At 40.1% G+C, this 24103-nt stretch overlaps 1 protein-coding gene across 1 annotated transcript; it reads right to left on the reverse strand.

The window, feature by feature from the left end:
• Positions 1 to 50: 50 nt before the first annotated feature.
• On the reverse strand, positions 51 to 19644 carry slc2a12 (solute carrier family 2 member 12). The gene is made up of 6 exons (XM_053644435.1): positions 19138 to 19644; positions 16971 to 17105; positions 10491 to 11858; positions 9366 to 9488; positions 4683 to 4815; positions 51 to 2918 (listed from the first exon to the last, which is right to left on the reverse strand). Exons 2-6 carry the CDS (start codon positions 17080 to 17082, stop codon positions 2825 to 2827), a joined length of 1830 nt encoding a protein of 609 aa, XP_053500410.1. The 5' UTR covers positions 17083 to 17105; positions 19138 to 19644; the 3' UTR covers positions 51 to 2824.
• Positions 19645 to 24103: the final 4459 nt, after the last annotated feature.

Below are 24103 nucleotides of genomic sequence, written 5' to 3' on the forward strand. Positions count from 1 at the left end.
CAGCAAGAGCAGCTGGAGACTCTTAATAAGAGCACACGTACTGACATTGATCATATTTAACATATTTATCACACAATTCTCTATTACACTTTTACACATACAGTACACTACACACCATCACATCCTATTCCTTATGCTACATATTGGATTTGTGATCAAATTCATTTAAATTTCAGGACTCTGTTAGACTGCTTTATTTTCACAGTACAAATCATAACACAAGGTAGTGGAGTGTGAACTTGAATCAGAAGTCCAATGTAAATACAGTAGTGGCACAGCTGGCATAAATATCGAATTATCCGGTCTGTACTCTGTATAAAGTGAACCCAATGCAAAAATACAACCAAAAGGGAAAAAAACCACAAACATTTCTTAAATACTGTTGAGTCTATCAAATATCTCTCATTATAAGATTACAATAAAACAAATATAAGATAATCGAGTCTACTTCTAGACATTTTTACTCAGTTTTAGCTTACGTTCTTCTAGTGATAGGTAATAATGCTATGATATAGAAATACATGTTTTAAATGAGCTAAACTATTTCCCAATATAACAAGAAATTAGCAAAAAAAACATTTAAATACCATGGATATTATAGAAAGTCTACATACTCCTGTTAAAATTTAAACGGATAAATCATGTCGGATCTTTTTAGACCTTTCATGCGATACAGGATCCAACAAAATTCAAGTGGAAGAAAAAAACCCCAATAAAACCTGCATTTTAACAGGGGTGCGTAGACTTTTTATCTCCACTGTATGTGCAGTAATCTTATATTTGTCTTATCGTATCCCATAGGTAAGGAATAAAGCACCACGGTGTGTGCTGTTTTAGGAAAATAATCAGTGACGATGTTGTGTGATGCGGCCTGACACGAAACGGAGTCACTCTTGACCCTGTGGTTGATTATTTTCCTACAGCGGCGTGTCTCGGTGTGTTTTATTCTCCTTGTACCACAGCACTCTGCCGACATGAACAACTTATTTATTTATGTAATGTTGTGGAACGCCTGTGAAACAAGTTCATTCCTGTTATCACTTACATTATAACAGTTGTTCCCTCACCAGCCTCAACTGCTTTGGAAACATGCAGCTTGTCCTAACTGTTACTTAAGCGCTGACACTGGAGACTCCTTCCAAAAATGCTAAAGAAACAGCTCACCAAAAAAAACAAAAACATAAATAAATTTTTTTATATATAAAAATCGCTAGATTTCACAAAATTCAATATTTTATACCCGTTTATGAGGAGCGTCTGCTGCACAAGTCCCTATGAATGAGCTGTTACTATAGAAACCATAGCAAATTTGAATATACAGTGGGGGAAATAAGTATTGGACGCGGCAACGTTTTTTTTCAGTAAATATATTTCCAATGAGGTTATTCACATGAAATTTTCACCAGACATCAGTATTAACTCAAGAAATCCACAAATATAAAGAAATCCAAACATTAAAGTCCATAAATGAAGTTGTGTGTAATAAAAAGGAATGACACGGGGAAAAAAGTACTGAACACGTTAACTGAAATGTATTTAATACTTAGTGGAGAAGCCTTTGTTTGTAATGACGGCTTCAAGACGCTTCCTGTATGAAGAAATGAATGAGCCGCAGTATCCAGGTGTGATTTTGGTCGGTTCTTCTAAACATACTGTCTTTAAATCTTGTTCAATTGGATTCAAGCCAGGTGACTGACTGGACCATTCTAACACCTTGATTTTTCTCAGTTTCTTACATTTACATTACATTTACATTTACATTTATTCACTTAGCAGACGCTTTTATCCAAAGCGACTTACAGTTTCTTCCACTCTATTACACATAACTTTATTTATGGACTTTATTCAATGTTGTGAATTCTTCATATTTCCGGATTTCTTGAGTTAATACTGATGTCTTGTGAAAATTTCATGTGAATAACCTCATTGGAAATATATTCACTGAAAAAAATGTTGACGCGTCCAATACTTACTTCTCCTGCTGTATATAATACAGAATATATTTATCAACACCTTGTAACCAATCAGATTGGAGAATACAGTACTACTGTGGTATAATGAGAAACATGATCATTTTGGCTATACTGAAGATGTTTTCACTTTTCACATAACGTCTTTTTTCAGTACCGTAGCAAATTTCCAACGGAAGCCTATCATAATAGAATTTTTTTTTTTTTTATTTGTTAACGAACGTAACCGCAACGACGAATAAACAAATAGAAGATTGACACGATATTAAGCCGCTGCCTAAAGTTATCTGTAAGAACGTGTTTGTTCACGACAAATAAGTTAAGGTCCACTTTTCACGTTCCCTGCAATATTTACATATAAAAGATATTGCAGTTATTTACATATAAAAGATACAGTGACCGTGCTACATACTGCTTTGGGTTGAGGTTTAGCAGGAGTAGTATGCATGGTACGCCATTTTGAGCTCAGACAGTACAGTACTGACATTGTCGTTTCTATCTGTTTGTTTTTTTACACAGTATTTTACCTCTGACTGGCCACGACTATCCAAAACTATTCATGTTAAAAGTATTCTTCAAAATCATGTACTTAGAAAAGGATTAAGACAAAAAAAATGTATAAACGGCTGCATTTCAGGCTTCGACGTGGCGCGTGACAGTTTGTGAGTTCGGCTAACAGCTACTGTGATGTGAACGCCACATCAACAGCCATTTTACTGACCGTAATTTCTCTCTTGGGTATCAGGGTAGGCTCGGTCTTGTCACCAACCTCTCTCCTAATATCTATTAATCAGATTGTGTATCCTTCCATCACTAATTAACAAACTGTTCTTCTTTATCCTCGTCCCTCGGGATCAGACTGCTGCGAGGGATTTCTCTTCCTGTGACTGGTGAGTCTTGGGCTTCTTTCGCCATCGGTGGCACAGCAGTGTGCTGTCAAGATGGTTCCTGTGGAAATATAATAATAGTGTAGGTATGTGAGATTCACTTAAAAAGGTACCTTTATGATGTTTTAGTAATGGTTTAATAATGTTATTACTAAAGTAAGGAATAAGTTGTTATAGGAAAAGAAACCAACGGTGGTGTGGTGTGATGAAGCAGACTTACAGTTACCTCCCTGAAGCTGATTCATTTCCTATAACAGCTTGTCTCAAAGTGTTTTATTCCTCTTATTCCACAGCTGTTTTTGTTTATTAAAGAACATCACATCGGACTTTTTTTTTATCCATTTATAGTTACGTTAATGCTGCGAGACGTTTGACGTGAGTTAGTTCCTGTTGTCACATTAGACGTTGTAGCAGATATAAAAGTCATTCCTTCACCATAAGAGCTTGTTCTGTTACAGAGAAAGTGCAAACTCCTATGTCGTGAAGGCTTGTCGGAAAATTTAAGTTACGGCTTCACTTCTGACTCTTAAAAAAAAAAAAAAAAAAAAACAACAAAAAAAAAAAAAACACTTGACACTGGAGACTCCTTCCAAAAATGTTAAAAAGTTCTCCTCACCGAAAACTTCACCATATCAACAATCAAAAAAAAAAGAAGAAAAAAACAGTTTGTAAACTACAGCACTAATATAAAGCTTTGATTTGCCTTGCAAACAAATTACTGTCAGAGCTGCTTTTATAGAAAATTAATCTAATTAGTCAAATCTAATTAATCAAATTCTGACCAATCGTAATCAAGAACTCAACAGTGTTGTGTTATAAGGTTCTTTACTCCATCTTTTGTACATTGTTGCACTGAGTACTGTGTAACCAGCCTGATTTAAGTACTCCTCACTGCAGAATAAAAAGTCCATGGGGTGGACTGAGACCTGATCTAGCTCCTCCTGTGTGGGTGGAGTCGAGCCAAAAGTCCAAGGGATGGATGCAATGGAGTGTTTGGGCTGGATAGTAGATCGATAGTGGATTTTACTGATACCTATAGCCAAGTTGGACAGTACCTTCCGATAACTTTTTAAAGTGATAACTGAATGAAAACGTAACACTCAAAGTAAAATACTGCTGAAGTTTATTAGAAAAATAACCAGTACCGACTGTACCACGAAAATGTACTGTACTCGCTTAAAGGAAATAAATATATAAATATTTATATATATATATATATATATATATATATATATATATATATATATATATATATATATATATATATTAACTATTAATAAATATTAAAGTGAATAAAAGTGAATATACATCCAACCTGAACCAAAAGGTAACACTCCACATAACAAATAGAGACATCCAAAATGAATCAAAAAACACTTCAAATAACTTAACAAAATTTGTCAGTGAAAAAAAATGTGGTTTTATTTCACCTCTAGAGGCCGCTCTCGTACTGTATAATGACAGCAGACCCTTCTCAGCCGCTCCCGCAACCGGGAAAAACTATAGGTGTGGATTGTTCAGATATCACATCGCTGGAACTGTCTGTGATCTGCAAAAATCCACACTGATAGGTTTTTGCCGAAAGTTTATAATTTGGTGACGACTGATCTGCAAACCCGATCAATCGGTCGACCTTTACTGGTTAGCGTAGTCTGGGTTAGGATTAGGCTTTAGAGTTGTAGGAGGTGTTGGATCAGGTCCAGCTCCTTCCCCTGGACCTTAGATTTTGCAGCGAGGAGACTCTCACCTCATCTGACTACCAATAAGTGAATGGAGATAATGTAATCTGTGTAATTAATGTGTGTGCGTGTGTGTGTTTCCTCACTTCATGGCGAGCTCTTTGGAGATCTGCTCCAGTGAGCGGCCCTTCGTCTCCGGCACGAACACGATCACAAATATGAGCAGCACGAAGCTCATAGCAGCGTATGAGAAGATCACACTGGGGAGGCCGATCTTCTCTGCAGCGAGTCACAAACACAAAATGGCTTCATACAACACTACCACGCTTCTCACACAAACTTACTTACTAAAAAAAAAAAAAGATTGCAATTAACATTTCAGCCAACAACCTTGATAACGATCATGTGACATTTAGGAATACTATTGTTTCGAAACAATTACATTTATAATACAATTATGACATTTATAAATGTGTGATTGACTGACATCACGTTAAAAAATACGGAGTAAGTCATCCTCCTCTCTATGTTTATTTGCTGATGGACCTGCGTTCCTATCACGAGCGCTAGTCTGTTGTTCGGTTACATAATACTCGTATAGAAACGGTGCAGCTGGTAATCTCTGGTCTGTCTGTACTTCTCCAACCTCTACGAACCTCACACTCACCTATTTCAGGTCAAAGAAAAGATCACTTTAATTAGATCTGTTTACACTGCACTTTAAATATCATATCCAAATATTATATAACCGATTTCAAATATATAATAGTCAAAAGGTGTTCGACTTTTATTATATTTATACACACCACTGGCGACTTTTATCAAGAAAAATAGTCATTGATTATTACCATCATATCAACATTTTTAAATACAGTGTATTCAGCGAGTATATGCATGTTGAAAGACACTTTCACATATGCATGCATACATGCCTTTTGACTTGAACCCTGGAGTGTTTACCCCCTCTGTGCGGTTTGTTTGGGCAGGTGTGAACTCCGCGATCATGCTCAAGTGCACACTAAAGCAATGATTTAATAACCGCCTGTGAGAGCTCATGGTTTCTAAGAGACCCTAGTGCGATCAGAATACAGTCCAATCCCAACTTGTGGAAAAATGTGGGAGATAAAAAAAAACCAAAAAAAAAAACATGGAAAAGATCTCTAATGATCTGAAATACTAATAAATTATTATGTGGGTCTACTCTGCCGACACCTTCAGACCGAGTAAACCGACACTGATAGCAGCTTTGAAAACATCCAGAGCCCTCTTTCTTTCATTGAGCAAGTTCCTGGAGCCTCTGAGTTCCAGGAATTCTGCGTGACTTGAAAGTCCAGCCAGAAACACCAGGCATGAGGAGGGACTGTACAACCTGTCCCTGAACAACCTCCTCCAATTTCCCTCACTCAAATATTGCAAATGTTAAAAACACTTTAAAGCACTTGGCGAAGGTTGGTACGCTGGCATGGCTAGTCATGGTGTATGATCAGACAGTTTTCTCACCGCTGACTTTTTCAAAAAAAATTCCCATTGATTAGCGTCTACCTGTTGATATTTTTTATGAGATCAAGTGCCTTTCTCTACTTGTTCTCAGCCTTTTATGTCTGGCTCTGACTCCTCACCATGCTCTTTCTCCGGGCAATGAAAACCCTTTGGCTGTGTAATCTGCTACTGTTGTAATCGTGTTGTTTATCATACAAAAGGCACAGAAGAACATGACGTGGCTGAACAGAACGAAATGAAACAACAACACTATTTTGGGCTAAGCGGCACTGCACAACGTACATGCTAGTTAGATTTATTTATTTATTTATTTATTTATCGGCTCAGCTTTGATCACGTTACCTCACAGCCATTCTCTCTTTCAGCTTTTAACAACGATGGGATAAATACTGACAAGACATTCACAAAAATATCTTTTTAAGACAGAAGAACAATTACTTGCAAGTTTATCTTTTTGTTTCCTTGTTCTGTTGTATATACACACGATCAGCCATAACATGAAAACCACTGACAGGTGAAGTGAATAACAGTGATTATCTCGTTACAGTGGCACCTGTCGAGGGGTGGGATATATTTATTAGGCAGTGAGTGAACAGTCAGTTCTCGAAGTTGATGTGTTGGAAGGAAGAAAAATGGGCAAACGTTAGGATGTGAGCGACTTTGACAAGGGACAAATTGTGATGGTTAGACGTCTGGGTCAAAGCATCTCCAAAACAGCAGGATTTGTGGGGGTGTTCCCGGTATGCAGTGGTTAGTACCTACCAAAAGTGGTCCAAGAAAGGACAACTGGTGAACAGGCGCCAGGGTCATGGGCGCCCAAGGATCATTGATGCTTGTGCGGAGCGAAGGCTAGCCCGTCTGGTTAGACCATGGCGCAATGGAAGAAGGTGGCCTGGTCTGATGAATCGCATTTTCTTTTACATAATGTGGACGGCTGGGTGTGTGTGTATGTCACTTACCTGGGGAAGAGATAGCACCAGGATGCACTATGGGACGAAGGCAAGCCGGAGGAGGAAGAGTGACGCTCTGGGCAATGTTCTGTTGGGAAACCTTGGATCCTGGCATTCATGTGGATGTTACTTTGACACGTACCACCTACCTAAACATTGTTGCAGACCATGTACACCCCTTCTTGACAACGGTATTCCCTAATAGCAGTGTCATCTTTCAGCAGGATAACGTGTCCTGCCACACTGCAAAAATGTTCAGGAACGGTTTGAGGAACAAAAAGAGTTCAAGGTGTTGACTCGGCCTCCAAATTCCCCATATCTCGATCCGATCGAGCATCTGTGGGATGTTCTGGACAAACAAGTCCGATTCCGATCCATAGAGGCCCCACCTCGCAATTTACAGCACTTAAAGGATCTGCTGCTAACGTCTTGGTGCCAGATACCACAGCACACCTTCAGAGGTCTTGTAGAGTTCATGCCTCGACGGGTCAGAACTATTCTGGTGTCACAAGGGGGACCTACACAGTATTAGGCAGGTGGTTTTAATGTTATGGCTGACCGGTGTACACTTTCGTACAAAGACTTCATAATAAAGTTTTCCTTTCATTTTCACCAGAGGCTTCCTTGATTCTAAACAGATGATTAATACTGTGATACCGTTAAACCGAGATCTGTTTTAATCTAGGCTATCATACTGTGAAATTTTTCAAACCGTGATACCCTTACACCTAGTTTAACCTCTGTTTAGTGTCGGACAAGTATTGATAAAGGATGAACTCAGACAGATTTGACATAACTGAACATAATCTCCGTGATCACTTTAACATATCTGTCACGTAAATATTTCAAGTTTTTTGGGTAGTTTTGACCTGAACAGAATGTAAAGGTTAACATGACCTTAACCCTTAGACACATGAACACTCATCTGTTTTTATTTCTTTTTTTTTTATCATTAGCTGATAGCTTTTATCAGTAGCCTACCTCATGATCATTAGGCAGTTGTCATTAACTACAGCAGGACATACACATTATCGTAATGATTATTTAACAGAAGGCAAAGCTCATTTAATGAGGTTGCATAAGGGATTAGATAACGTTACACCTTGAACCCAGAATATTATCGCTAAAAAAAAAAAAATGTTCTCGTTATCGTCACTTGTTAATACTCGATCATTCTAAGTAATTACAATCCCTCTTACAATCCCTCTTACAATCCCTAGTTTCTAAGCAACAGAAGAAATGATTTACTGTTACTGAGGTAATTAATGGTCTAATTAACACGAACAAATTAACAAAGTCCGTGGCATTGGTGTAACTTTGAGTCGCTAGGGTCAAGAATAGAGAAAAAAATGAATGATGGTGCAGCGATTACAAACGAGGCACTGTATTTCCCATCAGTTTCAAGCACATCAGATGTAAGAGATGCACTTGTATTCTAACTAGCGTTTGAAATCACACCAGCACACATTCTACAGAATAATGGATGCTTTGGAAATGATTTCAAATTCAGCTGCTATGGTTTACATCATCGACATTGAGTCTTCGCTGAAAGCTGTTGAAAAAGGAAATAGAAAGGAATCCAAAGAGGCTGATTAAACTGGTGATGCTATAGCCCGTATAGAGCCTTATCATACGTTCACGATATCATAAGCGTAGTTTTCTATTAATAAATTCATGATACAATAGTCATATTGCCGTACGTGATACATATGTCTGGGTTTTCAGGAAAAGAAACCTTCAAGAACCCGCCAGGGGCAATTTGGAAATGCCAATCAGCCTATGATGCGTGTCTTTGGACTGGCGGAGGAAACTGGAGTCCCTGGAGGAAACCCCAGAAGCACATGGATCATGTTGCATGCTAGGCGTTGTAATAGCTTAGCAAAGCAAGCGAATTGTACTATTGAGCTATGTACACTCAGCAGATGCATCAACGTTCTATGCTACTTCCTTCCAAGCTTTATTTTTCTTCGTGATGTCTTTACATTTCATGACACGACACGATGAATCCAGCGGTATGAGATTTTTCATTTGACTAGATGGGAACTAATTGCAAGTAAGCACTAAAGTTGTGAGTGGAGAACTGAAGAAAAGTTGGGCCACGAGCGCCACAGGATCTGAAGAATCATTTGGTCTGAAGAATCATTTGAGCCAGTCGATTGGATTTGCTGCTTTTACCGCATCGTACAGAACATGCACGGCGTCGAGAAGACATCATTTAAAATGTTGCTCGTCACACTGTCACTTGATATACCCGTCTGCTTTAACTGCAAGAACATTACTCCTGCTGAATCAGTCTGCTATATTCATCAGTGCACATGAAATGTCAGAAGCTATATCCATACTGGACAGGAATTCATATCTGTAGATAAAAAGGCTTGCCTGTGAGTGTGAGGAAGGTCATTGATATGAGCAGGTTCATGGCCCAGTTGAAGGCAGAGACCGCAGACACGGCTTTTCCTCTGATCCCCGTGGGGAAAATCTCACTTAAAACCACATACACCACTGAAATAAACAGACACACAGTCATAATATGACAAATCCTATTTTTAAATTATCATCATCATGTTGTGTTCATCTCTAAATGTGTGTGTTTATGCCCGAGTAAAACACAAGTAAGCCCATGCACCTCTCATCACAACTCTTATTGCTGCGTTGTTGCATATTACATCATTAACGATGCTAAGAAAAATGAAAATATAGATATTTATTTAATATTCTGCTCGGCAATAACACCTGGGATTGTAAAGTAAAAATTTTACTCAAAATGAATATCCAATTCATAATGAATATCAAGTGAATAAGTAAAACTTGTCCACCCCAAATGAACAGTTTTCGCATGTTCGGTGTCTGATGCATGCTTGTTTAGTTTTGCTCTGAAGCTATGGGTCTGTCTCACTTTTCAGTAAAGGCCCAAATCTTTGTCGATGTGCTTTAAATGTTATGGTTTAGCTACAGAACTTCATTCACTCACTGATTCAAAGGGTCTAGTCTGTCTAAGACTGGTCCATCACATGCCTGTTATCCCCACCCTTCATCTTGCAGGTAGTGAACCTATTAGACGGCACCATGTCGCCATTTTGGGCTGAGCCAGACGCGTGTTTCGTAAGGTGGCCCAATCATCAGACACCGGGAACCTTAATTCGGGCAGCAAACACTATTTTTGTACCTTGGATCAGTTTCAACTCCAAATAAATACATTTATAAAACAGCAGTAATGGTCTGTGTTAAAAAATAATTTCAAAATGGAACTATATACATCTGTATAGCATCCAGCATTCTGGTACAGTTTTATCCCCTGGTACTCTAAATATCTACCATATGGTTACACCATGTCGAAGTCAGCTACACCGTGAGGATTTGATCGCATTTGTAGACCATACAGCAACAGTGAAAAGCTACAAGACACGCACCTCAGACCTTTGTCTGATGAGCTAGATTTGGTGCAAATGGAAAATGTACACTGTAGTAATGTGTTTTCATTGTATTGAGTGTTACTGTACTTACTTGGTCCCAGGCTGAAGGAGAAAGCTGCCACATAGATAAGCAGACTGACCAGAGAGATCCATTTCAGGGAAGGAGCCAGCTCACTCAATGACAGGAATGAAATCTCAGATCTCTCTTTCCAAGAATCATCTGCTGGCGTCTCTGAGTTCGTTACTGCTGCTCTGTGGTCCTCTGTGGAGTTTAAAATCCAGGGCACCTGAGTGTGTTTTAAAGGGTTTATTTGAATGCGAGTGTAATTCTGTTCTGACAAAAAATCAGTATGATTCGTGTTTGTCCTAATGCCAGCATCATGTCCCATAAACATTAGGGTTTGATTTAGCTGGCCTGGGCTCTGGCATAGGCTGGCCACTTGTGTTTGGGTTTGTAGTGTTACGCTGCCCAAAACTGCCGTCGACAGCGTCATGACAACAGCACCTACGCAAAGGAAAGCTTTGGGCCCGACCCGGTCAACCAATAAGATTGCTGGGACTGTACCGATCAGTTTAAGCACACCGAGGCCGGTGGAGGCAAGTGTAGCAGCCTCGTTACTGTAGAATCCCACTCCGCGCAGCACTGTGGAGGCATAGGCCAGAAGGTTGGGCTGACCTGTAGCCTGCTGGAGAAACACCAGCGCCATTCCCACAAACATCCTCCTCCGCATGTTGGCCCGAGAGCGAAATAGATCCAAAAAGCCCTGCTGATGCTCAGTGCCCAGAGCTGCCATGATGACCTTCAGCTCTTCCTCCACCATGTCTGGGATGGTCCCTCGTAAACGGGCGAGAGTTTTCCGTGCCTCCTTCTGTCTGCGCCTGGTCAGGAGAAAGCGCGGGCTTTGGGGCAACACAGGCATGATGATCAACTGCAGGCATGCAGGTACTAGAACTCCACTCAAAGTGAACCTCCAACCGTCCACCATTCCTGCAAACACCCAATTGAGCCCAAATCCCAGCAGGACACCCAGGACCACCATCAGCTCGTACACACATACGCACCTCCCACGCCAGGCGGCAGGTACCACCTCCGCTATGTACAGACATGATGCCGTGCCCGAGAGTGCCACAGCCATTCCCACCAACACACGGCCCACCACCAGCGTCCAGAAGGCGGGAGCGCAGACGCTCAGCAGTGTGCCACACGTGCACAGCACTGCCGTGAGGATGATGGAGAAACGGCGTCCGTAACGGTCCACAATGGTGCCACCTACCACTGAGAGCAGGAACGCTCCGAGCAACAAGGCACTCACGGCTTGTTCCTGCTGCGGGCACGAGAGCGCCAGTACTTCCCTGAGCTGAAGCAGGGCTCCAGAGATCAGACCCATCTCATAGCCCAGCATGAGTCCACTGAGGGAGGCCACGGACACCGCGCACACCACCAGCACTGCTCCACAACCTGGACAGAGCACAGTAACACACGATAAAACAGCAATGTTAAACTCCTCTATAGGGAAACATAAACCATTTGTAATTAGCAACTGTGTAATGTAATGTAATGTAATGTAACGTAATGTATCAACGTTTAGCAGTACGAACAACATCCATGACCCTAAATCCTTTTCCCATTCTTGGAGGATCCTCCTGATGGCAGGTGTGTGCGCAGGTAGCTGTGTGTTTTTCCTATATATATGCCCACATGGTTTGCTTGCACAACTCAGTTCATCAGAAATGCATTTAAAATTATAAAAAACGTACAATGGCCTAGTTGCATAAGTGTGCACACCCCAACACCGATACTGTATTGAAGCACATTCTGATTTTATTACACCACTTGGTCTTTTTGGGTAAGAGTCTATCAGCATGGCACATCTTGACTTGGAAATATTTTCCCACTCTTTCTTGTAAAAACATTCTAGATCCATCAAACTGTGAGGGCATCTCCTGTGCACAACCCGCATCAGCTCACCATACAGATTTTTAGTTGGATTCAAGTCTGGGCTCTTGCTAGGGCATTTAAAACATTGGTCTTCTTTTGTTGATTTGGATGTATGCTTTGAGTCACTGTCCTGTTGAAAGCTGAAATTCCTTTTCTTCTTCAGCTTACTAGCAGACACCTGAATCGACTGGTATATGTAGCTATAGGTATGGAATTATTATATCTTTTGGAATTGGTCCCATTAGACCATAACACATTTTGCCACATGATTTGGGGTGATTAAGTCAGGCTTGGATGTGTTTTGTGAGAAAGGGCTTCCGTCTAGCCACCTTACCTCATAGCCAAGAGATGTGAAGAATACGAGATTGTTGTCACATGCAGAGAGTAATCAGTAATTGTCAGATATTCCTGCAGCTACTTTAATGTTGCTGTTGGTTTCCTGCCAGCCTCCCTGGTAAGCTTTTGTCTTGTCCTTTTGTAAAATGTGGAGGGACGTCCTGTTCTTGGTGATGTCACCACGGTGCCCCATTTTCTTCACTTCTTGATGATAACCTTCACGGCCTTCTATGGTACGTCGAATGTTTTGGAAATTCTTTTATACCCCTATCCTGATCGATACCTTTTGGAGAAGTGAGATAACGTACATGCTTCGTAAGCTCTTTGTGGACCATGGCTTCAGAAGTCAGATGAAACCAAGAAGATCCTACAGAAACAGTTGGTCGTTATTTGGGGTTAATCAGAATAATTTCATTGATGACAGCTGAACGATAATTACTTTTGGACATGAGATTGAACGTGATTGGTTCGTTCTGAACACAGCCACGTCCCCCGTTATAAAAGGGTGTCCACACTTACGCAACCGGTTTATTGTAGCGTTTTTATTTTTCCAATTTTTCCCCTAAAAGGTTTCTGATTGTTTTTCACTTAATTTTTGTATGCTGTAATTTCACACTGATGGTAGAAAAAGTTCTGACATCGTTTATCTTAATAATAACATTATGCACCCCTTCTGACCAATCAGAGTCAAGAATTCAACTGTGGTATAAAACAGGTTATATAACCAGGATCTACGTTCGCATTCTCGCGTATTTTAGTGATAATCTCTCACCACTATTGACGGCATTATGGCCCGCTCTTTAAAGGGCTAAAGCACAGTCTCATCAGTGCACTCAGGAGAACACACTGATCACTCGCTTGTCTCTTGCAGCTAGGTCATTTAACAGCTGCTGTATTTCCAGGCAACAGTAGCATTTTGGCATTTCTGACCTAGAAGTCAGCAGGTGGTTCGTGTTTCTATACAATTATCACCCAACGAGCTGGTCCTCACTAACTGCACTCGTAATCAGGATAACGTAATCAGCAGGTTGTGTTTCGTTACTTGTTCACGCAGCTATAAAAGTCTACACCCCGATTAAGATCGGATAATGGATATAATAAATTACTTACATGCTTATGATCAACTATAAATTCTGATGCAACACTGGTGACTGAGTGAATTTCTTCTCTCTACACTGGGGTTATTCCAGTGTTTGACTGGATGGTTACTTCACTGATGACTTTTTTTTTTCCCCCTGTTTGATTCCTGAGATCGCATGTTCTCCCCGTGCTTCTGGGTTTTCCTCCGTGTACTCCAATTTGTCCTGCAGGGTGATTGGCATTTCCAAATAGTGTCTGAATGTGCCCTGCAATGGCTTGGCAACCCGTCCTGGGTGTCCCCCGACTTGTGCCCAAAGTTCCCTGGGATAGGCTCCAGGCTCCCTGTCACCCTGTGTAGGATAAACGGTATGGAGAATGGATGGAAGTTCATTACCTAGACCGGTCAACCTGTCTACTCGTTTGAATTATTTGTGTCTATGTGTGTGTGTGTGTGTGTGTGTGTGTGTGCATCACAATTTATCGTAGCCCGTTTGTTCATTCTTTACAGCTTCATTAAAACACATCCTGCGGAGGAAAGAAAACAGGACAAGAAGCAGAGAGACAAGACTCTCTAATGCGCACATGTCTACCTCATACAAAACCCTTTTTCATTAAAATATCCATACGCATATACCAATACCCTCTACTATCCTCTACTGTCGTTAACGTTGCATTGCTACCACAGTCGCAATCGTTCATTTTTGGGGGGTAAATACTGAAAGGGTAAGAGATTTTATGGGAAAGTTGCTCTTTCTAAAAACCGGGTACAACTTTCTAAATAAATAAATAAATAAATAATTTGTGTTTGCCTTCATTTTATGCTGAAAATCCATTTTAAAAAAATTTTCCCCGCCATCTTGTTTGTTTCTAAATGGTCGATTGCTACCGTGACGCCATGATACCATGATATTTTTAGACTAAGGTATCATACTGGAAACATTTCCAACACTAACACCCTTTCTCTACACTGATAGTTTCAGACAAGTCCAACCCGTTGGGATGATCTCTTATTGTATCGTGTCAGATCTGTGATTTTAACTACAATGCACTTGTAGTACTAACAGACTTACAGCATGTTTGTTTTGTTCTAGGTGTGTCTCAGGTAGAACAAGCTTCTGGTTCGAGTGTTTGTACTGTACAAGTTCAGGAGAGGCTGAAACACTTTATCTGGAGTTTTTGGCTACGGCATAATCAGTGTGTTTAGACTCTTTCTTTCAGATGTAGACTTGTTCTTATTTCTTACATTTCTTTTTTTTTGCATGAAGGTCCATCTATAATCTTCATTACGGTTTTACTTGGTGCTTAATTGTAACTATATTTATACCACAGCGCTGTCGAATTCTCGAATCTGATTGGTCAGATAGTGTGAATTTTCCATAACAGCAGCTCTATCAGTAGTTTTCGGCAAATCACAGGTTTATATTATTGCTGTTATGTTATTGTTTCTTTATACTGCAGCGCAGTTGAATGCTCGAATCTGATTGGTCAAAAGGTGAGCAATATTTCCATATGACAGCACAGGTAGTTCTAGCTGTTCTAATACGTTATTGCTTCTATAGTCACAGCTCATACACAGGGAACTGTGTGATGGATGCTCCACATAATCCGAGACTGCTAATAAACAGATTTAGAAAGTGTGTTGTTTACCGTGAAGTTTTTGTTAGGAGAGGTTTATTTAACGTTTTTGGAAGGAGTCTCCAGTATCGACGCTTTGAAAGACGTCAGTCGATCAGATGTCAAGTAATAATGATGTTTTATTTCATTTTTTTTTTTTACCCATATGTCCATGTAGAGAGTATGTTCCAACGTGTGCTTATGTCTGTTTTGGACAATTTTATATCTGTTTTATTCTAACAGGTCTCTCTTGAAAAAGACATCATCATCCTGATCTCGACGTGGAGCGTGTAGTAAAAGAGTACGCACGTGCTGGGACATACTAACACGTCATGTAACGGAAGAGAACCTTGTTGCCCTTCATTCATTATTCCTTATATAATTTATACTATATCATTTAATTTATATCATTCCCTTGATTTATTTTTCCACATTTCATTTATACATCTCTAAAATACGCCCTCGGATTCGGCATAGCAAACCGTCACAAAACTCCTCCTCCTCCTCCCTCGTGCAAGGAGTTGTGGCCGATATTAGCTGAAAAAGTGTTCACGGATCCACACTTCAAAAATCTACCGGAAATAGTACACCATCTGGGTATCTTTGGGATACTGATTTGGGATACTACGATTTTGGACACGCTAATTTTAATCTCGGATACTATTTAGTATGGATCGTATGCGAATTGGGACACAAGGTATAGCAACAGTGACAGCATGGTAGAGTTCAGGTGTGCTTGACCGTATGTGATGGGAGTTGGAGTCCTTGGTTGCCATGTTGGTAGGCCGTGTGGCATTATGGGTAGTCTACGTGGACGCCGATTGCGGCGTAGATATGACACTTATTCTTCGAGTTAATGCATTTGGTCTTGTGGAGTGCTCAGTTTAGTTCACAGCCTAGCATTTACAACCGGTATAAATTCAACTCTTCAATTTGCCTCAGTCTCAGCTGCTTTCCATATTAATCACTATGTTTTGCTCGTATTTAACAGATTTCTTAAAAAAAATTCAGCCGGTGTAATTTCCTTTTATAATTACTGACCCTGAGACATCGGACCTGTTTACCGTCGTGATTGAGAGGTGAGTCTGAACCAAAATGGTCTCTAGTAGTATTATTATTGTTGCTGTAATATAGCACTTCAGACAGCTAGGTTCTCTAGAGAATCTGGTATATTTAGTCAATAAACATAGCCAAGAACTGTAACCATAAACAAGCTATTTGATTGACAGCAAGTGCTTCACACAAAACTTGAATAAAGCCGTGTTAAAGACGGATTCTGTGAATCTTTTTTAATCCCGGGACTATCCTTGTGCCATTGATTCTATAGCCATTGAGTAAACATTATTTACTACAGTTCTAATCCTAATTGAAGGTTCATTTAATGGCGTCTAAACGGCTTTAGTCGAAAGCTAATAATGGTACACGTTTGCATACCGTGACATATTTGAACAGATGGATTGTATTAAAAAAAATAAACATGTGCTGCAATCACTGGAGGAGTGCCAGGCTGCAAATAAATGACAAAATCCCTGCAAAACCTGTTTTGGGTCATTCACTCTGAGGAGGTAAAGGACTGCCTGTGTACCGTGACACAACCCATACCTGTGTGCACAGGTGCAGCTTTCTCAGGGTGTGTGCGCACATCCTGGGCATGCAGATCCGCCTGGTTCAGGAGGTCAGAGGTCATTCGGTCAGTCTCAGCCGGAGGATCCATGCTCTCCCACCAGGGCAGTGCAGCTGCAGGGTATAGAGAAACGCTGTAAGAAAGTGCAGAGGCGTTTTCGAAGGAAGCGGCGGTCATGACAAATTAGATGGAGTGTGTGCCGTTGTACGAGTTCAAGGAATTCGTCAACATTCGAATTGGATTCGTTTGACATGGGGGCGGGGGTATAATTTTTACAGGAGCCCCTCTGGGATCTTAGCCCTTTCTGAACTGTCCACTTTAATAGGAACGCTTGTATACCTGCTCATATATGCAGTTATCCAGTGAGCCAATCATAGATGGCAGCAGAACAACGCACACAATCATGCAGATTATAGGTCAAGAGTTTCAATTAATGTTCACATCAAACAGAGGACAAAATGTGATCTCTGTGACTTGGACTTAACCGTGGCATGGATGTTGGTACGAGAAGGGCATATTTGAGTATTTCAGAAACTACTAATCTCCTGTGATTTTCACACAGCAGCCTCTAGATTTTACACAGAATGGTGCAAAACAACACAAAAACAAAAAAATTGCGTGAGCGACAGTTCTGTTCTTGTTGATACAGGTGTTCCTAAGAAAGTGGACATCTCGTCTGAATTGGGTTTTGTTCGTTTTCTCTCCAGTGTAATAACAATCCAGGAAGCAGTCTCTTGCCGAAACCAAAACGCAGCGAAGTATTGCCAGTTTCCAATGAAGAACACTTCAACATAACTTACTAACGATTTTGAAAAGTTTGTATTAAAATGAGGCGCGCATGGAATTTTTAAACCGACACGCGAGTATGGATCATGAAGTCCCATCTCTGTGGTTTATACTGAGATTGTGTATGCTGTGCTTATCCATCCATCCATCCACTTTCCATACCGCTTATCCTACACGGGCTCGCGGTGGAGCCTGGAGTCTGTCCCAGGGATCTCGCAGCACAAGAAGGGAAACCCTGGACGGGATGCCAACACATCGCAGCGCACAATTGCAAACACGCTACAGACCATTTAGACATGCCAATCAGCCTAAAGAACATATCTTTGGACTGAAGGAAACCGGAGTACACGGAGGAAACCCCCGGAACACGGTGCGAACATGCAAACTCTGTGCACACAGGCCGGAAGCAAGATTCGAACCCACAACCGCAGAGGTGCGTGGCAAAAGGTGCTTATGCAAATTGATCTTTTTTCTTTTTTTTTTTGGATTGGGGGTTTACAGACGTCCTCCACATTTCTTAATAGACAAACGTCCAGAAAACGAATCCCATCCAAATAGTACTGAAAACAACCCTCCCTCTATATCAGTTTGGCTTAAAGACTTAATGTTCTTTTTAAAACTTGAAAAAAATCAAGTACAACATCAGAGGCAGGGGTGACTCATTTTTGGGAAAATGGCAACAATTTATTACCTACTTTAATGATGTACGCACCCTGGAGGTAGATTGAGGAGAAGTAGACGGTAAACACTAATCATCTTACCTGTTTTGTTTGTTTGTTTGTTTGTTTTTTGTTGTGTTTTTCTTTGAATGTTTGTTTGTTATTGTCGTGTGTTTCCCCCTTTCTTTTGGTTTTGGCTGTGGTTGTTTTGTTGGGGTTGTCGGGTGTGGTGTTATAATATGTAAAATGTAAATTTCCAATAAAAAATTCTATGATCAAATAGTACTGAAAACTGAAGACCCATGGAGGGTTGTTGTTTTTGCCATTCAGGATTTTTTGTTTGGTTAAAACTCCAATCTTTCTCCACTGACTTACCTGGAAATACAGAACCAAATACAAGTCACAGGTTGCAGTTTAATGCAGTTTAACAGAAAGCAAAACAGACTTCTGATTAGAAGAACAACAACACAACACAACACACACTTGGGGGGGACCCCACCAAGGTCATTGAAACTTTAATAGACTTCCTGACAAGAACAGAAAGACAATTAAACAAAACAAAGTCTTAGAATTGTTTACTTTTAAGCCGCCTGTTGCAGAAATAAGTCACAGTATGAATCAGTCCTGTCACACTGTAAACCCAGCTCGTTAAAGGAAGCACACTAAATTCAACAGAAAACTCGACGCGTCCAAATCTTACCTTTACAGAGTTTCCCTCTGATTCACGATATCATCGCCGTGGTGTGAACCTTTCCTCTCTTTCCTCAGCTTTGAAGCCACTTCTGTTCCTCCAGCTTCACGTCGGCACACGGTCCTAACGGCCACGTCCAGAATCCGCATACTACCTTACTAAATAGTATGTCCAAAAAGTGCGCCACCAAGCGTCACCTCTACCGCCGGGTCTATTTCATAATACTGTTTAGTACACTAGTATGCGAGTTGGTCGGTAACCATGGCGACTCGTCACAGCGTTATAGTTATTTTTGGTCGTCTTTACATGTACTTCGTAGTAGGCTAGTACGGACTACTGCCTGTTTTGGACAGCGTTGTGGGCTTGAAGCCCCGCCCACTCCAGCACGCGCAGAAAAATAGCCGACTCCAAGTTAGGAGCTCGCGCACAGAGAGAGAGAGAGAGCAGGGTTGCCATGTTGAATCAAGTTAACGTTTCCAAACGGCAAATTTAAAAATATATATATAAATGAATAAATTCATGCTAGGCCTTAAACTAATTACGTAGTAAAACTCTTGTCAAATGAATCCATACTTACTTTTGTTATCAGAAGTGACAGGAGGGTATTGTGAATTAGGACGCTTTTGTGTAAAATCGCTTGTAGTTTTGTCATCAAGCATCGAGTCTGAAAGTTTAACGGGGGACATTCAAATGGGCTGGCCATTTGGAGCACCGGGACAATTCCCACTGCCCTACTGTTTTGTTGGTTTGTTTGTTTGTTTAATTCATTGAAATTTTATTTATTATTTTATATTATTGCGTGTCCTGTGTACTTCTTCGTTCGATAATAAATGACAAACCTGTTAGTTTTGACTAGCAACGCTACCATTCTCCTCAGCTCCGAGGATGGAGAGGAAGGAAAGGGCACACAAAAAAAGAAAACCCTCTAAAAAGAAGTAGCGAAAATACAACAAAATGGCTGACCAGTTCAGAGCTTCAAGTGCAGCTCAGTCTCATCTATAAATACTAAATAAATAGCTTTGTGTTCGCTAACTTGGCTAAACAAGTATTAACCACAGTTTCACTCCTAGCAAACGTTAGCACTATTACTATAATCACTTAAAATATGCTAACAGACAGCATTATTTATTGTATAGTTATAATGCTGAAGTAATTTAGTAGACAAATATCCAAATTTATTGTTTTAAATGTTGAAATTACACATACAGCTAGGGCAAACAACAACAACAACAAACACTTTTCCAAGCTATGAGTCATAAAAGGTAATATGTACAATATTAGGATTTTTCTAAATAGATATTGTCGTGATGTAGTTAGTATTGCGTTAAAATAAACAGATATTTATTTTGTAGAATTTAGAAAATTATGTCTGCACATATGTGAGGTTTTTTAATAATAATAATAAAAAACCTTTTTTTGTGCTATTTTTCACAATAAGGTGGAGAGAGTCCACCTGGCACTAGCTCTCTGCAGTGGTCACACAGGTAGAGGTCAAATAAGAGAAATTAAATATGATTTATGATATTTGTATGAGAGCGCACAGTGGCTTAGTGGTTCGCCTCACACCGCCAGGGTTGGGGGGTTCGATTTCCGCCGCCCCCCTGTGTGTGCGAAGTTTGCATGTTCTCCCCGTGCTGTGGGGGTTTCCTCCGGGTACGCCGGTTTTCTCGCCCAATTCAAAGACATGCACTGTAGGCTGGTTGGCATTTCCAAATTGTACGCAGTGTGTGAATGTGTGTGTGATTTTGCCCTGCTATGGGTGGCGTCCAGGATGCCCCGTGCCCCCTGGAATAGGCTCCAGGCTCCCCCGCGACCCTGTGTAGGATAAGCAGTTCGTAAAATGGATGGATGGAAAGATGAGAGCAAAAGCTTTGTTTCTTTTTGTGTTTCTTTATGTGTTTCTCTTTACCAGCGATGTTGAATGTCAAATTATTTAGAAATCCAATGTAGAAGTAGCAGAGACATTGGTGCAAATGCTGCCATAATTTAATTCATTTACATAGATAGCGCTTTTAACAACAGACATTGTCACAAAGCAGCTTTGCAGAAATCCAGATATATCCAGATGTATCCCTATACAATGCAGCTGCACTGTGATACAGCAGAGATTTGGTTTGTAGTTAGCATTAGCTGTCTACAAGATAATGGATGCAACGGCATTGATGGTGGTGTTAGCATGAAAGTTGAAGAATACGCTCTGTCTGAGCAGAGTGTACAGCGTAAGGAGGTGAGAGAGATGAGCCGACTAAAGCACTACTGCATCGCTCTCTTTAGGTAGAGAAGAAGCGAGGGATAAATCCCACTGCACCACTATCAGCAGGTATTGCAGACTGTCAAGCAGATATCCATCTCCTTCGTCCATCAAAGAACTGGAATATTTTCTTCAAGAAACGTTGCACTAAAAACCATTCAGGTGTCCCAAGAAGGATTCAAGCTGTTCTGGTACTGGTCTACATCTTATTAGGTCTTTGACGTTAATATAATGTTGCGGGTTTCCATTATTTTGAAATATAAGTACTTTGTGTAGATGTGTAGATCTTATTTAGTTCCGCGTCGTCTCATGTGGTTAGTGTGTTGTGTTATGTAGCTCCGTGGTCCTGGAGGAACGGTGTTTCGTTTCACTGTATACTGTACCAGCTGTATATGGTTGAAATGACAATAAAACCACTTGAACTTGAAATTAAATTACAGATCTGTGTCATCACTGCTCCTACTGCTGTCTGACATCTGTCTGAAATGCACAAGCATGTCACACATACCTGTATCAATTGAATTGTACCTTTTGGATATTTTAAAAAGCAGAAAATAAATAAATAAGGCTGACACTAATCACGTTTTAGTTACGTCACAAATCTGCTGTGAATTCTGGATAGTGTGAAAATGTTGAGCAGAAATGTAGGCCTATTGCAGGCCGTTTCACTGTTACTTTTTCAAAGTTCATGCGGGCCAAATGAAACAAGTCTGTGCAATCAGCAGATTTAGCTTAAAGTTAGTCATACAATAGATTAGATCTTCCGGATCAGCTGGTAAAACATGCCGAATAAACAGAATCCTTAATGCAAAACATCACCACACCTTGTTTTTCAGTAGTTATTTCAGGAGTTATAGTATCTTGCCCCTATTCTTTCATTCGAAAAAGGTCAAACCCATTAGAGCTGGTCTGTCTGGTATTCTGACCTCTTCCTAACCTCATGCTGATGTATTTTTAAGGTATACTATATTCATGTTTCCAGGTGGAAGAATTTACTAAAGTTACAAAAGAAATAATTCAAGGAATTAAATCACTCATGTGACCCCCCAAAAAAAGGAGTACAGTTTGTTACCTGAAAATGAACAGAAAATGCTGACATTCTGAAGCATAACAGCAGCAAACTATCATTAGTTTTTAGCTTTTTATCTCCATTTTCTGTGATGATATTCACAATGTAAAGCTCCATGTGAGTTTCTTTACCATGAAGTTAATGTTTCAGAAACTCTAAATATTTATATGTACTGTATGACCTATTTACATGGGATCCAAAAGCAGAAAGCAAAAAAGTCTTCGATTCTTCAATTCTTCACATATTTACTAATATTTAAAGGTGCAGTTTGTAATTTGTAAAAGCCATCCTAAACCTGTAATAATAAAATCATTTCAAAGATAACTTCCCAAACAAAGAAACAAACAAAAACAGTGAAGTGGCTCATCATTTAAAGCTGCTGTATAGATTTTTCTGGCCTGAAATTAGCTCCGCCCCCAACTGAAATAGAAATGCTCAAATTCAAAAGTCTATTAGTGAAAAAGGCAACTCATAAAGCGTGTGTAGTTTCATTTCAGGTGATCAGGTTTGGCTGGGGAGAAAGGGAAAGGCCTGACAGTGTTTTCACTTAAAAATTCTGTTTAAGGTCTAGATTCGGGTTACAGCCATATTCCGAATATGATGTTTAAATGCGTTCAGGCATCAGAATATTCATGTATATATGGTTCATGTAAGTATGCCTAGCATCTGTTAGCACCCACAATTCCTTGCAGACTGAGCATGCACATATATCTCCTTTCAGTGGGTTTTCTGAATAAGGTGTTTACATGCAACAAATTTCAAATCGAAACAGACATATTCCAGGGGTGGGAATCAGAATTTGGGAAATCGGAATATTGTCTTAATCTGAATCGGGCAATCGGATTGCGGCATTTACATGACTCAATACTAATCAGAATATTGCCAATTTCCGATTAATATCGGAATATTATAATACTGACGTAAACAGTCAGTGAATATACAAATGTGCCTTCAATAACTACAACCCCAATTCCAAAAAAGTTGGGACGCTGTGTAAAATACAATAAAATAAAAACCAGAATGCAGTGATTTGCAAATCTCATAAACACATGTTATGTTACTCACAAAAGAACACAGAAAACATATCAAATGTTTAAACTGAGAAAATGTACCATTTTAAGGAAAAAAATAAGGTTATTTTGAATTTGATGGCCGCAACACGTCTCCAAAAAGTTGGGATGGGGGTAACAAAAGGCTGGAAAAGTAAGTGGAGATATATGGTGATATATGTGCATGCTCAGTCTGCAAGGAACTGTGGGTGTTAACAGATGCTTAGCTGTAGGCTAGGTATTTAGGAATGGCAACTCAGGCATACTTACATCAACCATTTTTGGAACTGGGGTTGTATATATACTATAAGGATAACAATATAATCCTTCAACAACAAACACAAGTATCAGTAGCTATCATAGCCACAGTAACTCCAGCTTCTCCAGAGGCTGAGAATCATACCGAGGAATAATTCACACAGATTTTGCTTTTCAAGAGAAATTTGGGAATTAAGGAACAAATCATGACACCCATCCCTTCAAAAAGCCTAAACTAGATGTTACACTGACTTGTTAACTCTAGAGGACGCTGAGCAGCAAGAGTTCACTGAGATTACAGGGAACCTGTCTCAAAGCACACACCACTCTTTCATCCCTAACATTCTC

Source organism: Ictalurus furcatus, chromosome 15 (assembly GCF_023375685.1).
Source record: "Ictalurus furcatus strain D&B chromosome 15, Billie_1.0, whole genome shotgun sequence".
NCBI lineage: Eukaryota > Metazoa > Chordata > Actinopteri > Siluriformes > Ictaluridae > Ictalurus > Ictalurus furcatus.

Coding starts and splice junctions, on each gene's coding strand:
- slc2a12 (XM_053644435.1), bottom strand. CDS start 17,082: ATGGATCCTCCGGCTGAGACTGACCGAATGACCTCTGACCTCCTGAAC. Junction 9,489..10,490: donor CTCCTTCAGCCTGGGACCAA/GTAAGTACAGTA, acceptor TGTTTATTTCAG/TGGTGTATGTGGTTTTAAGT. Junction 2,919..4,682: donor TCCAAAGAGCTCGCCATGAA/GTGAGGAAACAC, acceptor ATATTTCCACAG/GAACCATCTTGACAGCACAC.